The 17,688-nt window shown below is 47.4% G+C and overlaps 1 protein-coding gene across 1 annotated transcript in view; it reads left to right on the top strand.

Annotated features, from left to right (window-relative positions):
• Positions 1-6,430: 6,430 nt before the first annotated feature.
• The window catches only part of LOC121280421 (protein SSUH2 homolog), a 160,428-nt gene continuing 149,170 nt past the window's right edge, over positions 6,431-17,688 (top strand). Inside the window, exon 1 of the mRNA XM_041192399.1 lies at positions 6,431-6,498. Within this exon, the coding sequence (XP_041048333.1) occupies positions 6,474-6,498 (25 nt within the window). The 5' untranslated portion in view covers positions 6,431-6,473. The remainder of the gene's footprint in view (positions 6,499-17,688) is intronic.

Genomic DNA, 17,688 nt, shown 5'->3' with positions numbered 1-17,688 from the left:
AAATTAGGTAAAAATACAGAAGTGGAGGGTTGGGTTGAGCGAAGAGTGGGTTGAGCAAGCAGGGGTGTATGTGAGATTGATTGCCAGTGGGTAGAAGATGGTGTTTGAAGAAGTATTCACTGACCTTGACCACTCCTGTGAGGTCATTGAACTTTTTACGGCACTGCAGTCAGGTTCTCAGGGCCAGATTCCATAAGCTGGTCTCCATGATCACCTACTCCCATTCCTTTTTCAGTGTATACTTGGTCCCCTTCGGAAACATCACCTCTCTCTTCCTTTCAATCAGCTAGACTAAGGCCTGCAGCGCTGCATCAGAAAACCTGGGAGCTTCCCCTCTCTACCCTCCTGCTCCATTCCTTCTCTCAAAGACTTTCACAAACAATTCCACCAGCCGCTACAGCCTGAATGCACTTCCCCTTTAAGAGGGGCAGGTTGCCTTTAAGAAGTTCAGACTAGCTGTAACTTGCACTAGCCGGGCATGTACCTGGACCTCCTGCTTGAGCATGCAGCCAGTCAACAGGAAGTTTCGCTCTAGGCCGCATGTCACAATCACACTGATGAACCGACAACATGAGGTTTATGTGGTGCCTGCATCACCTTGATGGGGCACAGCGTAATCAGCATTGAGAGTCTTGCACCACTACTGGGCTTAATCAAATTTTTAGCCCAAAATGTTTTCAAATTCTTACTTCTGCTTGGATTACCAGCTCTTCACACAACGATTGGTTCAGGTCTGGAATGCACTGCCTGGAAGTGTGGTGGGGGCATGTTCAATCAAGGCAATCAAGAAGGTATTAGATGATTATTCGAATAGAAACAATGTGCAGGGGTACGGGGAAAAAGCAGGGCAATGGCACTAGGTCACAATGCTCATTTGGAGAGCCGGTGCAAACATGATGGGCTGAGTGATGGGTTAAAATTCTGTGATTCTCCTGACTGACCTGGAATTCTCCAGGAATTTAGGAATACCGTCCAGGATACTGTCCATCTTCCATCACAGGTAGATGTAAAACATTCTATGGCTTTATTTTGAAGAATAATTTGGGAATTCTCTCCAGAATCCAAAACAATGGCCCAGATCTTCCGGTCTCCAAATTGTCTGAGACCAGGCACTATGGGATGTGCTATGGGAGCCCCCGGAGGTCCTAACTCACTGACTCCATTCAAATTGCCCAGGAAGTTTAAACTTCCAATGGACAATTCCCCTACTCCCCGGGACCCTCTGAAAAATCTGAGTTAGAGTCAAAGACTTCGGATAGTTCCAACTTATTTAGCTGAATAGTTACCCAGGAAATGTTAGACAGAAAAATCCTAGTTTAACTCCTGGGTAACTATACAACTGAACACCCAATCACTCACTCTGACCTTCCTGACTCTCCCTTGATTCCCTGACTACCCCCTCACCCCCAACCTAACCTGACTCACTCCCACTACTCTCTCATGACGCCACAACTACCCCCCAACATGACTAGCCCCCACTATCCAAAACCACCCCCCTGACTACCCCAACTCCACCCCATGGACCCAACCTGACTAGCCCAGATTGAACAATTCCTTCTGACTTGATCTGACTACCCACCGAGCCACCTACCCACTCCCCCAGCCTATCCGCCTCACACAACTGCCACCCTATCCAACTGCTACCCTATTCAGCTGTCACCCTATCTACTAACCCACTTATCTCACCCACTCACACATCTACACATTCACTCATTCACTCATACACTCATGAAGCTTGGCGACCATTAAACACTCACCAGAACACGGCAGCTAATGGTGTAAAAAGTGGGTGTGGCTTCTGCACAGATCCTCTTCATTGCTGTCTGCAAGGATTCCTGCCAAAGGAGCTCTGCAGGATTCTCCATCGGAAGTCAGAGCCATTTCAACTTATGCAGGTTAAGTGGGTAGTTTTCTGTCTGGTCACTCGGACACAGGGGTTCCAACTCTGACTGAATGTTGTGCAGCAGTGCACCCACATGTCTTAAAGGGAATGTTGGTTGTGTGTGGCCTGTTTATCGCCTCTGGATTGGGATGCACACCCATGCAGCTTAGAGAGAACACTGGCGTACATCCCAATTTCATGCTGCATTAGCTAAGTAGATGATAAAGGAATACACCTGTCAGCATGCATGGCTGCCTGATCCTTGCAAATGAGGTGGCCTCCTGAAGGGTGACCGTTGTAATAGACATGCAGCCCTAGGATACCTGGCATAAGTTCCCATTCTTCAATGGTAAATCTGGATGAAAAATGGCAACTTATTCAATTATTAGAGACCTCACAGTCACACACAAGCCTGTCCTCACCAAACACCAATACTTACTCGACAGCAGATTGACTGGACAGAGGAAACCCTGGCTGATTTATTCCCTCTTCCTTAGCCCTGAAGCACTGAATCCAGTTCTCTTGCCCATTGAGTTGTCCCAGCCATGGCTCAGTGGGTACCACTCTCACCTCTGAGTCAAGAAGGTTATGACCTCAAGTTCCACTCCAGGGATTTGATCACATCATCCAGGTGGACACCACGGTGCAATGCTGAGGGAGTGCTGCACCATTGAAGGTGCTGATTTGCAGATAAGACATTAGACTAGGGAATTAACTACTGTGTTTCCTACATTACAGCCATGACTATACATCAAAAATATTCCATTGGCTGTAAAGTGCTTAGGGATGTCCTGTGAAAAGTGCAGCTCCTTTATGTGATGCTGTAAATCACATTGAGGTGAATCTTCAGCTTTAAAACCAGATGGAAAATGGCGGGAGGATCCACTACCTGATTTATAACTCGATCCCCACCCAAACCCGATCCCCACCCATCCTGATTTTCACCCAGACCTGCTTAACACCTACTTCGATCTATGCTCGCTCCAATTTACATCTCCATCCAATGTACACAATCCATTTTAACCTGGCTTTATTATGTTCTGAACCGATTTACACCCATCCCAACTTATACGCGCTCAGATTTTCATTCCACTTTCTGCTGGGTGATAAAGAGATAAAATTCTCCCTTATTTGACCTGTGTTTGTGTATCACTGTCACAATCACGGATCGTAGCCCCAGATTTCTTACCAACGTATTGAACTTTAAAGCAAGATGTGTTTTTTTAAAAAAAAGAAAAAACATACAAGAAAAAGTTAGCCGATAGCGTCAAGTAACCACTTGCTGGAAAATTTCTATGTGGATTACAGAAGACCAACTAGTCCAGAGAACGGAATGTCACACCTAAAAAGGTGTCAAGGTCTACTTCAGACAGAGACACTTCAAAGGAAAAGCTGAAATGCAAAAACTAAACTCTAATCCCCTGTGGTTGTGGAGATAATGAAGGCTGATTACCATCTCAACAGTAACCATCTCCTCTGTGTTATATCCCTGTGGATATAATGTGAGTTGAAAAGAAAGCAGATCTTTGCAAAAGGCATGTTTGTTTTTCCCCTCCAGGAATACACAAGAAAAGGGATTAAAAAGCCAATTGCAATCCCAGTTCTGTGTGCTAGTTTTGGTGTTCCAGGTCTGATGTGCAAGGGTGCACTGTGAAGGTCACAGCTGAAGAACATCAACTAGGCATCCCTGTGCTCACAGGTAAAAAAAAAAAGTCCTTTCTGTCTGATTGCTGGAGGCAAGTCACAAGTCAGCAAAGCCACAGTCAAAACGGAAACAGGACAACTCCTTTCAGCTAGCCTGCAGAACCAAGAATCGCCAAACCAACTGCCCAAATGCTAAGAGTCAGCTCTACCGGAATCACCCAACTTAACAGCTGCAATGTTATTTACAATATATTTTAATGACTAGGATGAGGGAATTGAATGTACTATCGCCAAGTTTTCAGATGAGACAAAAATTGGTGGGAAGGCAAGTGATGAGGATGACACAAAGAATCTACAGAGGGATATAGACAGGTTAAGTGAGTGGGAAAAACATGGCAGATGGAATATAATGTGGGAAAGTGTAAGGTTATGCAGTTTGGCAGGAAGAATAGAGGAGCTGTATATTATTTAAATGGAGAAAGACTGCAAAAAGCTGCAGCACAGAGGGATTTGGGGGTACTCATGCAGGAATCACAAAAAGCTAACATTCAAGTTCAACAGGGAATAAGGAAGGCAAATGGAATGTTGGCCTATATTTCAAAGGGAATGAAGTATAAAAATAGGGAAGTCTTGCTAAAACTATACAAGGCACTAGTTAGACCACAACTAGAATATTGTAAATAGTTTTGGTCCCTTATCTAAGGAAAGATATATTGGCATTGAAGGAGTCCAGAGAAGGTTCACTAGGTTGATCCTGGGTATGGAGGGATTTTCTTATGAGGAGAGGTTGAGTCAGTTGGACCTGTACACAATGGAGTTTAGAAGAATGAGAGGTGACTTTACTGAAACATATAAGATTCTTAGGGGGCTTAACAGGGTAGGTGCTGAGAGATTGTTTTCCCTTGTGGGAGAGTCTAAGACCAGAGGGCATAATCTCAGAGTAAGGCGTCGCCCATTTAAGACAAGAGATGAGGAGGAATTTCTTCTCTCAGAGGGTAGTCAATCTGTGGAATTCTTTACCACAAAGGGCTGTAGAGGTTGGGTTGTTAAGTATATTCAAAGCTGAGGTAGACATTTTTTAATCAGTAAAGGAATCAAGGGTTATGGGGAAAAGGCAGGAAAGTGGAGCTGAGGATTATCAGATCAGCCATGATCTCACTGAATGGCAGAGCAGACTTGATGAGTCAAATGGCCTACTTCTGCTCCTATGTCTTATGGTCTAACGTTTCATCATCTACTCCTCAATGACCAGTCATATGTGAGGGGTAGGATTAATAAGTTTGCGGATGACACAAAGATTGGCCGGGTGGTTAACAGTGAAGTTGAGTGTCTTGGGCTACAGGAAGATATAGATGGGATGGTCAAATGGGCAGATAAGTGGCAGATGGAATTTAACCCTGAAAAGTGTGACATGATACACTTTGGAAGGAGTAATTTGACAAGGAAGTATTCAATGAACGACATGACACTAGGAAGTTCTGAGGAACAATGGGACCTTGGCGTGTGTGCCCATAGATCTCTGAAGGCGGAGGGGTATGTTTGTGGGGTGGTGAAAAAGGCACACGGGACACTTGCCTTTATCAATCGAGGCATAGATTACAAAATTAGGGAGGTCATATTGGAGTTGTATAGAACATCGGTGTGGCCACAGATGGAGTACTGTGTGCAGTCCTGGTAGCCACATTATAGGAAGGATGTGATTGCACTGGAGGGGGTGCAGAAGATGTTCACCAGGATGTTGCCTGGAATGAAACATTTAAGTTATGAAGAGAGGTTGGATAGACTTGGGTTGTTTTCGTTGGAGCAGAGAAGACTGAGGGGCAACCTGATCGAGGTGTTCAAGATTATGAGGGGCATGGACAGGGTGGATAGGGAGCAGCTGTTCCCCTTAGTTGAAGGGTCAGTCATAAGGGGACACAAGTTCAAGGTGAGGGGCAGGAAGTTTAGGGGGGATATGAGGAAAAACATTTTTAACCAGAGGGTGGTGACGGTCTGGAATGTGCTGCCTGGGAGGGTGGTGGAGGTGGGTTGCCTCACATCTTTTAAAAAGTACCTGGATAAGCACTTGGCACATCATAACATTCAAGGCTATAGGGCAAGTGCTGGTAAATGGGATGAGGTAGGTAGGTCAGGTGTTTCCATGTGTCGGTGCAGACTCAATGGGCTGAAGGGCCTCTTCTGCACTGTGTGATTCTGTGATTCAGCCAAAGACTGATTTGTATAGCTTTTCAACATTTATTTTTGGACTCACTTCTCATTTCTAATCTGCGTATGTATGTTGTGTTTTCATTGTGCTTTTTCTTGGGTTTTAGTAACTAATAAGCTCACTCTTTCTTTAATTCAAGACAACCTAGTTAAATTGGCTCCTTTTAAAACATAAATACATTTGGACTGGGAAAAGGTATCTACGAGGAAAGGGATTCTTTTTAAATTAACCTTGCTGCAACCAACCGAGGGGGTTGAATAAAGAAGGGGAGCTAGTTCATTCCTCCTCATCTGGGAGCATAGCAAATTGGGGGCTCCTCATCCAGGGACCAGATATAACAATCACAAACTGTCCTTACTGTTCCTCACCCACACACTGTGCATGAAAGAAAACAATGTCAAACACTTTTCCACAAAGGCAGTGCCCCTTTATCTGTTTCAGCTCAATAACTAGGAGCCACCTTCATATCAACATGGTCCTATTTACAGTAAAAAGAAATTCATTTAATCCCATTGTGTCGAACTTCAGTTCCAGGAAAGTATTCACGATGTTGCAGAGCCTGTTACAAATTCAACAAGCTGGCATGAGATTTATATCTTGGAATCCTGAACTAGTGTAAACAGTGAACACTTGGCAGAAACCCACATCTTGCAAATTAAAAGAGTGATTTCAGTTGGCTCAACGTAACTTCCTCTGACAGAGGTCAGTCTCGTGCAAGACTAGTGCTGTCAGACTTTCGAAATGGATCCCGGTCAGTCAGAAGCTGGTAAGTTGGCTCTCTTGCTTTATTAACGGAGCCCAACTCAACAAGGGGGGCAAGTTAGTGGTGAGTGTAAATCAGGGTGGATTGGGCTGGGCACCCTTAAATGGAATCAGCAGGAAAACAGATATTCCTTCAGCTGTCAGCTTCCATCTCTGTTCCTCAACCAGTAACGACAGATCAATAATAATAATAAAAACAAAAAAACTGCGGATGCTGGAAATCCAAAACAAAAACAGAATTACCTGGAAAAACTCAGCAGGTCTGGCAGCATCGGCGGAGAAGAAAAGAGTTGACGTTTCGAGTCCTCATGACCCTTCGACAGAACTCGAAGGGTCACGAGGACTCGAAACGTCAACTCTTTTCTTCTCCGCCGATGCTGCCAGACCTGCTGAGTTTTTCCAGGTAATTCTGTTTTTGTTTAACGACAGATCAATGCCTGGAAACAAAGGGAATGAGAATGATTGCGAGAGGGAGTGTGAGAGAGAGAGAGAGAGACAGTGAGAGAGAGTGAGCGAGTATGTGTTAAAAAGGCAGTGAGAGAGTGTGTGCGTGTGAGAGAGAGAAAGACAGAGGCAGTGAGAGAAAGGCTGTGAGACAGAAAAAGTGTGAGAGTGGCTGTGAAAGAGACAGTGAGAGAGTCAATGAGAGAGGCAGAGAGAGAGGCAGTGAGAGAGGCAGAGAGGCAGAGAGAGAGGCAGTGAGAGTGGGTGAGAGAGGCAGTGAGCAAGACCGTGAGAGAGACAGCGAGAGAGACAGCGAGAGAGACAGTGAGAGAAAGGCTGTGAGAGAAAGGCTGTGAGAGAGAGAGGGTGTGTGAGGGGGTGTGTGAGAGAGAGTGCGAGAGACCGTGAGAGAGGCAGTGAGAGAGACAGTGAGGGAAAGGCTGTGAGAGAGAGTATGTGATAGAGAGGCTGATAGAGAGGCAATGAGTGAGAGAGAAAGACAGAAAGAGAGAGAGAGTGAGAAGCAGTGAGAGAGAGAGAGAGTGAGGGAGGCTGTGAGAGAGACAGAGACAGTGAGAGAGAGACAGTGAGACAGAGAGTGGGAGAGTGAGAGAGGCAGAGAGACAGACACTGAGAGTGAGTAAGGCAGTGAGAGAAAGACTGCGAGAGAGGCTGAGAGTGAGTAAGGCAGTGAGAGAAAGACTGCGAGAGAGGCTGAGAGTGTGAGAGGCAGTGAGAGAAAGTGTAAGAGAGGCAGTGAGAGAGAAAGTGTGAGAGAGGCAGAGAGAGAGAGAAAGTGTGAGAGAGGCTATGAGAGTGAGTGTAAGAGAAAGTGCGAGAGAGGCTGAGAGAGAGCGTGTGAGAGGCTGTAAGGGAGAAGGTGAGAGAGGCAGTGAGGGAGAGTGAAAGAGGCAGCTAGAGAGACAATGTGAGAGACAGTGAGAGAGAGTGTGAGAGAGTGAGAGTGTGAGATTGGCAGTGAGTGAGAGGGAGCGTGAGAGACTGTGTGGGAGACAGTGAGAGAGCGAGTGTGAGAGGCAGAGTGAGTGAAAGATAGAGAGAGAGGCAGACAGAGTGAAAGAGACAGAGACAGGCAGAGAGAGAGTGAAAGAGAAAGAATGTCACAAGCAGGCAGAGAAAGAGATGGTCACAGAGTGACAGACAGCTAGAGAGAAAGAGAGATAAGAAGATAGAGACAACAGACAGTCAGAAAGGGAGAAAGACTTACAGGCCAAGATAGACAGATTAAAGAGGGTGTGACAAAGCAGTAAGGAGACAGAGTAAGACCATAAGGCCGTAAGACGTATAAGTAAGTCCAAAGATAAATGTTGAAAAGCTATACGAATCAGTCTTTGGCTGGTCCATGAGGAGTAGTTGATGAAATGTTAGACCATAAGATGTAGAAGCAGAAGTCGGCCATTCTACCCATCGAGTCTGCACCGCCATTCAATGAGATCATGGCTGATCTGATAATCCTCAACTCCACTTTCTTGCCTTTTCCCTATAACCCTTGATTCCATTACTGATTAAAACCCTGTCTATCTCTGCCTTAAATATACTTAACAACCCAGCCTCTACAGCCCTCTGTGGTAAAGAATTCCTCAGATTCACTTGTCTTTGAGAGAAGAAATTCCTCCTCATCTCTGTTTTAAATGGGCACCCCCTTAGTCTGAGATTATGCCCTCTGATCCTAGACTCTCCGACAAGAGGAAACAACCTCTCAGCATCTACCCTGTCAAACCCCCTTAGAATCTTATGTGTTTTAATAAGGTCACCTCTCATTCTTCTAAATCTAATGAGTGCAGGCCCAACCTACTCAACCTCTCCTCATAAGAAAATCCCTCCATGCCTGGGGTCAACCTAGTGAACCTTCTCTGGACTGCCTCCAATACTAGTGTATCTTTCCTTAGATAAGGGACCAAAATTGTTCACAGTGTTCTAGGTATAGTCTAAGTAGTGCCTTGTATAGTTTTAGCAAGACTCCCTATTTTTATTCTCTATTCCCTTTGAAATAAAGGCCATCATTCCATTTGCCTTCCCTATTACCTGCTGAACTTGTATGTTAGCTTTTTGTGATTCATGCACGAGGACCCCCAGATCCCTCTGTGCTGCAGCTTTCTTCAGTCTTTCTCCATTTAAATAATATTCAGCTTCTATATTCTTCCTGCCAAATTGCATAAGTTCACACTTTCTCACATTGTCCATCTGCCAAGTTTTTTTCCCACTCACTTAACCTGTCTATATCCCTCTGTAGACTCTTTGTGTCATTCTCATCACTTACCTTCCCACCTATTTTTGTGTCATCCACAAACTTGGCAAAGGTACATTCACTTCCCTCATCTAAGTCATTAATATATATTTTAAATAATTGAGGCCCCAGCACTGATCCCTGCGACACTCCACTAGTTACAGGTTGTCATCCTGAAAACACCCCCCTTATCCCAACTCTCTGTCTTTTATTAGTTAGCCAATCCTCTATCCATGCTAATATACTATGCCCAACACCATGGGCTCTTATCTTATTAAGTAGTCTTAAGTGTGGCACCTTATTGAATGCCTTTTGGAAATCCGAATATATGAAATCTACTGGTTCCCCTTTCTCTATCCTGCTTGTTACCTCCTCAAAGAATTCTAATAAATTTGTCAGGCATGTTTCCCCTTCATGTAGCCACGCTGACTCTGCTTGATTATAATATGCATTTCTAAATGCTCTGCTATTATATCCTTTATAATAGACTCTAACATTTTCCCAATGACAAATGTTAAGCTAACTGACCTATAGTTACCTGTTTCTGAATATAGTTACCTGTTTTTGAATAAGGTGTTACGTTGGCAGTTTTCCAATCCTCTGGAACTTTTCCAGAATCTAACGACAGAATTTTCCAGTTGGCATCCGGAGTGGGGGTGGGGGGGGAGGTGCGTGACTTGCACACCAACATGTAAAATGACGCGCGGTGATGTCGGGTGAGTGTCCCGACATCACCACGTGCCATCGCAATATTTCAGTGGGCGGACATGCGGTGATCTCCAGTGCCCACCTGCCATTGATTAGCGGGCCACTTAAGGCCCTTGAGGCGCCATTGACGGCGATTTTTTGGCGCCCGTGCAATCTTCGGGTCAACACACGGGTGCAACAGGCAGGCGGATAGGACACATTTGCATAAACCTCATCCATGGGTGGGATAAGACGGCTCAGTGGGATCGCGAATGTGCTCTGTCAGATATTTAATTTGCAAAGTTACTGATACTTGCCTGTGTGAGCAGAAATACTTCAAAACACATACCAGCTGCTTGGACTGGAATCACAACCTTCAGGTCAGCACTCTGCAGTGAAGATTCATTTTTGGGCCTGCAGGTTTCAGGAAGTCTTCCCTTAGCCTGGGAATGGGAGTTGAACTCTGCACTGGAGGCACCTCCTCTAAGGAGGAAGGGAGGGCTAGAAGGAGGAGGAGGCCAGGAGTGCGCATTCAGCCTCCAGGGGAGCCACCTTTGGGAGGAGAGGCGCAGGCACAAGGGGTGCAGGGCCAAGAGGTAGTCGAAGGCGGAAGGGGCTGCAGAAGATGCCACTATCTTGCTGCCAGTGTATACGGGCGGCAAAACAGCTACGTCAATATGACTGAGGTCCAGTGCCAAAGGAGGCTCCATCTCTCAAGGGAGACAGTCAACTATTTCTGTCAGATGACAGGCCCTGAGATCTCCGTTAACTGTGTGGGTGAACACCCCATGCCAGTGGCTCTAAAGGTCACAGCTGCCCCAACTTCTATGCCTCTGGGTCTTTCCAGGGCTCAGTGGATGATCTTTGCGGTATGTCCCAATCAGCTGTCCACACTTCTGTCAAGCAGGTTACAGATGCTCTATTCAGGTGTGCATTGACCTTCATCCACTACGGCTGGGACCAGGCCAGCCAGGCAGAGCGAGCCAGAGGCTTTGTGGCTATTGCTGGCTTCCCCCGTGTCCAGGGTGCAATAGACTGTACACATGTGGCCATCAAGGCGCCAGCAGGTGAGCCCGGTACCTTCGTCTACTGGAAAGGCTTCCACTCCATGAACGTGCAGATAGTGTGTGATCACAGGATGCAGATTCTACAAGTCTGTGCAAGGTACCCAGGCAGCTCCCATGACGCCTACATCCTCAGACGCTCCCAGGTGCCGGGACTCTTCAGTGCTCCAGCCTGGCTGGATGGATGGCTGCTGGGTGACAGGGCTACCCCCTCAGAAGGTGGCTCATGATGCCTCTCCACCATCCAAGAACAGAAGCTGAGCAGCGGTACAATAGGAGCCACACAAGGGCTGTGGTGGAGAGAGCCATCGGCCTTCTCAAAATGTGCTTCTGATGCCTGGACCGCTCAAGGGGCGCACTCCAGTACCCCCCAGATCATGTGTCGCTGATAATGGTTGCATGCTGCGCTCTCCACAATCGTGCACTGGAAAAGGGGGACACAGTGGATGATGAAGATGTAGACGTAGTGGCTGCGGCTGCACACAATGAGTCCAGCAGTGAGTCCGAGGATGAGCATTCACAGGGAAATGCTGAGGGGGTAGACACTGCCCCGGGCATACTCCGGGGAGGCAGGGACACCCAGGAGGCTTTATTCCAACAAACCTTCAGCTAGCACACCACATATGGATCTCCAGGACAAGCCTGGGCTTCAGCCTCCATACTTGATACCTGCGTGCTAAATCTGCATGGATAGAAACATTAACTAAGGGCCTTGTCAATAAAGCTAAATGTCCCACAAATCTCTCATAACAATATTGGTAACCATCCACCTGCAGAAGAAAAGAGGCACCCTCAGCCATGGTGACATGTCTGAATTTAATGGTATAACAAAAGGAACTTAAGAGAACAAAATGACAAAGGTGTTCAACATCACCCAACTCATAAAGACCTCATTGTGGGCCAAATAAAAGCACCAGAGATAAACCCGTGGTGTGCCTAAGATGCTTTATGTTTACGCTTTCGGGTGCTACGTCTTGGTGCTGCCCCCTCGCTGGCACTGGCATCTGAGACAGCCTGCTCACACTGCTGTCCTGTTGGCCTTGATGACCTTGGCAGCCATCCTCTGGCCCATGGAGCCTGTGCTGGCCCCATCTGGGAGGGAGTGGCCAGTTGCACAGCTGGCATCTCCCCAGACGGCGCAGCCTCATCGGGTGCAACGGTCACTGGCAGAGGGGCGGAGGAGCTGCCACCCTCATCCGGAGCGCCCTGAGAGGAACCCGCAGAGACAACAGGCAGTTGTTGACCAATGTGACGTTGGTTCGGACCTCCCTGCTCACTGTGGATGGATGGACACCGAGCTGGGAAACTTGGTGCCCAGACCATCTCCCACACTGGCACTGACCAGCTGAGGTCAATGCCGATGTGAGGGCTTGCTGTCCGAGTGCATCCCCAGGAAGCCCTGATGGGTCTCCTGGAGGAGCCTCTCCATGAGTTTCGCCACTCTCTCCATGGAGGACGCATGGTGCTTGGCCATGAGGCTCATAGCATTGGCGATGGTCCACATAGACTTGTCCACCACGGGCACCAAGCCAAGCATAGCCTTATGTATCTCCACCAGATGCTCCCACCCACCCGGCCGCATTTCCTGCGTTTGCTGCGTAGCGGACGACTCCAGGGGCACATCATCAGGCACCGATTGAGCATGTGCCTGGTCCCCTGCAGTCCTCCGACTGCTGGCACCAAGGGAACCCTCTATCTTTGCCAAATCCTCCAGCAACTGTGAAGTGCCCTCACCCCTGTGCCCCAGGACATTAGCCAATGTTGCAATGCCCACTGTGGTGCTAATATCTTTGCTGGTGCCTGCCTGGCAGAGATGGTGTGACGCCGGTGAGTCTGAGACTTCAGGGCCCTCAGGTGTGAGAGGGGGCCCTTGCTGGTCTTCCTCCTGGCCTTGCTCCACTGATGCTGAAAGGAAGAACAAGGACATTTGATTAGTTAATGTAGAGACAATGTCAATGTGTATTCCTGTTCCCCGGATCATTATGCGCTCATCCTTCCGTAAGCAATGGTCAAGCCATGTTGCAAACCTCAATCACTGAACATTCAGCACTGCCATGGCTGTTGAGAGAACAATGATGATCTCACTGCTGGGCAAACATATCTGCCCATGGCACCCAGCCTCACCTACACTGGTGGACCTGGGTGTATGGTGCCTCTCCAGATCTAGGGCCTCCTGCTCGAAGCAGCTGAGAATCGCCAACTGGGCGGGCCCTCTGCCAGTCCTCACCCGTTCAGCGGCATTATGTGCGTTCTTCTCATGGAAAGGGGAGAAGGGCATTGATTAGTGCTACTTGTACCTGGAATCTCTTCGTGGCCGGCCCACCCTAACCAGAGTGGGACATTGCAGGCCTCCAGTGCCTCCTCACCTCGCTGCTGCCGAACACTCACACAAAGATGCTAGGCCTGTCCCCTCCCCCCACTGCCCTTGGCCAAATGCTGCCTACATCACATTTGGCACCACTCGGTCTAACCTTCCATAGCAAGGAGGCGCGTGGAGCGCAGAGGGCAGCAGATCAATCATTTCCATGCCACCTTGAAGCTCCCCTCCCAGCATGTCATCACCCTGACTTTGATATGTCCTGGAGTTCCAGCACTGCGCCGAGGTTCAGCTCTTCCAGGTTGCCCCCAAAACAGTCATGTGGGTTTCACTGTACCACATGCTGTGGGTGCAGAACCCATCTAGTCATCACCCTCTCAGGGTGACCTCAGCATGGGCAATATCTGCTGGCTCACCCAGCGAAGGACACATGCCGTCAATGATTCGATGCAGTCGCTACACTCAGACTTGGGGAGAGGGTGGAGGGTTGCGGCCAGGGGGGAAAGCCTACCTGCTGGGTTAAGTGACCAATGCCAACATAGTACCCACCCTTTTCGAGCGCAACAAGTCATTGGTGCGCTTGTGACACCCGATCCAGGTGCGTCGCACCACGTCGTGGGAGCTCACGATCTCCGCTACCTCCTCCCAGGCACGTTTGGTCATGTGGGGCGGGGGGGGGGTGTTGGGGCCTCCCATCCTGGGGTACGAGGACCCTCCTCGATGAGGGCAGCAAGGCATTCGTCAGAAAAATGAGGGGCACAGTGCCCCCGTGCCCTACCCTCCTGCCTGGCCTGCTCAGCAGCAGCGCTCTGGGGAGCCGTGATTCACAGGCTGCTCGGTCATCATTGGACCTGGAGGTCATTGCAGACTGCCACTGCCTGCCCACTCCGGCTGTCATCAGGAGCTGCGATTCACGCTGGGCCTGCCTTAATTGGCCCGCCCACGTTACATGGTGGCACGGACCCGATCGAGGGTGGCAATCAGATCTGCACCCGCCCGTGCCCACTCCCACTCCCACTCCTGCTCCTGCTCCACCCATCCACCAGCCAGAAAATTCTGCCCTAAAGATTCTTGGAAGATTACTACCAGTGCATCCACTATCTCTGTAGCTACTTCCTTTAATATCCTAGGATGCAACCCATCAGGTCCAGGGGACTTATCGGCCTTTAGCCTCATTAGTTTCTCTAGTACTTTTTCTCTAGTGATAGTTATTGTATTTATTTCCTCCCCGCCCCTCCTTTTGCCCCTTGATTATTTGGTATTTTTGGAATGCTATTAGTATCCTCTACAGTGAAGACTGATGCAAAGTATTTATTCAACTCTTCTGCCATTTCCTGGTTCCCTATTAATATTTCCTCAGTCTTATTCTCTAAGGGGCCTCTGTTCACTTTGGCCTCTCTCTTCCTTTTTATATATTTAAAGAAGCTCTTACTGTCCATTTTTATATTACTTGCTAGTTTACTGTCAAAGTTTATTTTCTCCCTCTTTGTTATTTTTGGTCATCTTTTGTTGGTTTTTAAAACTTTCCCAATCCTCTGGTTTACCATTAATCTTTGCCGCATTGTGTGTTTTTTCTTTCAATTTGATATTATGGGAAAATTTTTTCCCCTGTTGTGCAGGGGCAGGTGGAGGCGGGCGCGAACCCAATCAGCACCCCTGATTGGGGACATGCCGCCATTTTACGTGGGGAGGCCAATTAAGGCCCGCCCTTCATGACGCGCACCCGGAAGCGCTGAGCGCTCCCTGTGCGGGCGGGGGGGATTCCCTAAGTGGTTCCCTGTGCATGCACACGAAAGAGTGTAGAAATCTCCCTGAGGCATGGAGGTGCCTCAGGAAGATCTGTTTGACGTGTTTAAGTCTAAATAAAGAAAGAAAAAAACTTTTAAAACATGTCTCCTCATGTGACACTGTCACATGAGCTGGGATATGCCAAAGAATTAATGTAAAAATTTTAATTACATTTTAAAACAGTTCATGAAACCTCATTCCGCCCGTGGATGAGGTTTCATGAAAAATGCGAAAGCCACCTGGGCCCTTCGCCTGACCGCCAACCTTAAGGTTGGATGGACAGCTTATTTAATTGAGTTAATGACTATTTAAATGGCCTTAATAGGCATTTGACAGTTCGGCGGGCGCCTGCCAAACTGGCAATCTAAATGACGCGCGGTAACGTCGGGATGCCCACCCGACGTCACCGTGCGTCATTTTACGTGTTGATGAAAGGTGCCTGCCCCCGCTCGCCAACCGGAGATTTCTGCCCTATCCTTAACTTCCTTCGTTAACCGTGGTTGGTTTATCCCCTTCCTAGAATCCTTCTTTCTCACTGGGATATATCTTTCTTATGAGTCATGAACTATTTCCTTAAATGTCTGCCATTGTTCATCAACTATCTTTTCTGCTAAACTCCTTTCCCGGTCCACTCCAGCCAACTCTGCCCTCATGCCTTTGTAATTACCCTTATTTAAATTAAACACAGTTGTTTCTGACCCAAGTTTCTCACTCTCAAACTGAATGCTAAATTCTACCATGTTATGGTCACTGTTTCCTAGGGGGGTCTTTTACTCTGAGATCATTTATTAAACCTGTCTCATTACACGTTACCAGATCCAAATAGCCTGATCCCTGGTTGGATCCACAACATATTGTTCTTGGAAACTATCCCACATACATTCTATGAATTCTTGCTTGTGGCTACCTCTGCCAATTTGATTTTCCTAATCTACATAAAGATTAAAGATATCCATGATTAATGTATGCTTTTTTTAAACTCCTATTTCCTCCACCCACTTGAATGGCTCCCTGTTCAGTGCCGTGGTCAGTTCTCTCATCCTCCCTGTAGTTCCCGCTCTCATCCACACATCTTGATGGAACCTCATAACTGTTGGACTATTGCAAGGGCTGAGGCTCCTTGAACACTATCCCCTGGGTCCCCATACCAGCCTCACCTGCAATCACACCCTCCTGTCCCTGATCACAGACCAAACTTGAATTACCTAATCTGAGGGTGTGACTGTCTCCTGGAGCAAACTGTAATTTGTGCTTTAGATTACTTTGGGTTCATTGACTGGTGGCCCTTCTGTTTTTGCTGTGACAAGTTTCTACCTTCATTATCTCCTGATTTATTTTCTGTCCATCAGTATAGCTACTGTTAGGGAGCCTATAGACTACTCCCGCCAGAGTCTTCTTCCCTTTGTTATTTCTTACCTCCACCCATATGGATTCTACATCTTCCGATCCAAGCTCATTTCTTGCTCTCGCACTAATTCCATCTCATACTAACAAAGCTACCCCACTACCCTTTCCTTCCTTCCTGTCTTCTTTAAAAGTCATATACCTCTGAATGTTTAGTTCCCAGTTTTGATCTCCTTGTAACCATGTCTTCGTAATGTCTATAAAATCATACCCATTAACCTCTATTTGTGCCTTTCATTCATTTATTTTGTTCAGAATACTATGTGCATTTAAGGGCCATTAATTTTGCCTTTTTATCATTTTTCCCCCTTTTACCCTATTTGCTGCTGTTTTTTTTATGTTTGTACACTCTGTCCCTTCCTGTCCCACTCTAAGTATTATTACCTAATAGCTGTCCTGCAATGTTGATATCCTTTTGCTTTATAAGCCTGTGTATCCCCTCTTCAGAACCCTCCTCCCCCCCTCTATTTAGTTTAAAGCCCTCTCTACTGCTCTATTTATTCGTTTCACCAAGACACTGGTCCAAGCACAGTCCCACTGGAACATCTCCCTTCTACCCCAGTGCTGGTGCTAGTACCCCATGAACTGAAACATGTTCCTCCCACACTGATCTTTGAGCCACGCATTTAATTCCTTGACTTTATTTACCCTATACCAGTTTGCCCGTGGCTCAGGTAGTAATCCAGAGATTATTACCTTGGAGGCTCTGCTTTTTAATTTAGCTCCTAACTGTTCAAATTCTTTCAGCAGAACCTCCTTTCTAGTCCTATCGATGTCTTTGGTACCAATGTGGACAATGATCATTGGATCCCTTCCCTCCCACTCCAAGTTCCTCTCCAGCACTGAGGAGATGTCCTTAACCCTAGCACTGGGCAGGCAACACAGCCTTTGGGACTCACGCTCACAGCTGCAGAGAACTGTATCCATCCCCCTAATTATAATGCCCCCTACCATTACTACATTCCTATTTTCTCCCCCAATTTGAATGGCTCCCTGTACCACAGTGCCGTGGTCTATTCGCTCACCCTCCCTGCAGTCCCCCCTCTCATCTGCACAGTTTGCAAGAGCCTCTTAGCTGTTGGACTATTGCAGAGGCCGAGGTTCCTTGAACACTACCGCTGGGTCCCCATACCAGCCTCACCTGCAGTCACACCCTCCTGTCCCTGATCACAGACCAAATTTGAATTACCTAATCTGAGGGTGTGACTGTCTCCTGGAGTAAACTGTAATTTGTGCTTTAGA

Source organism: Carcharodon carcharias, chromosome 7 (assembly GCF_017639515.1).
Source record: "Carcharodon carcharias isolate sCarCar2 chromosome 7, sCarCar2.pri, whole genome shotgun sequence".
Lineage (NCBI taxonomy): Eukaryota > Metazoa > Chordata > Chondrichthyes > Lamniformes > Lamnidae > Carcharodon > Carcharodon carcharias.
The sequence above is the reverse complement of the archived record's forward strand: the minus strand, read 5'-3'. Positions and strand labels throughout refer to the sequence as shown.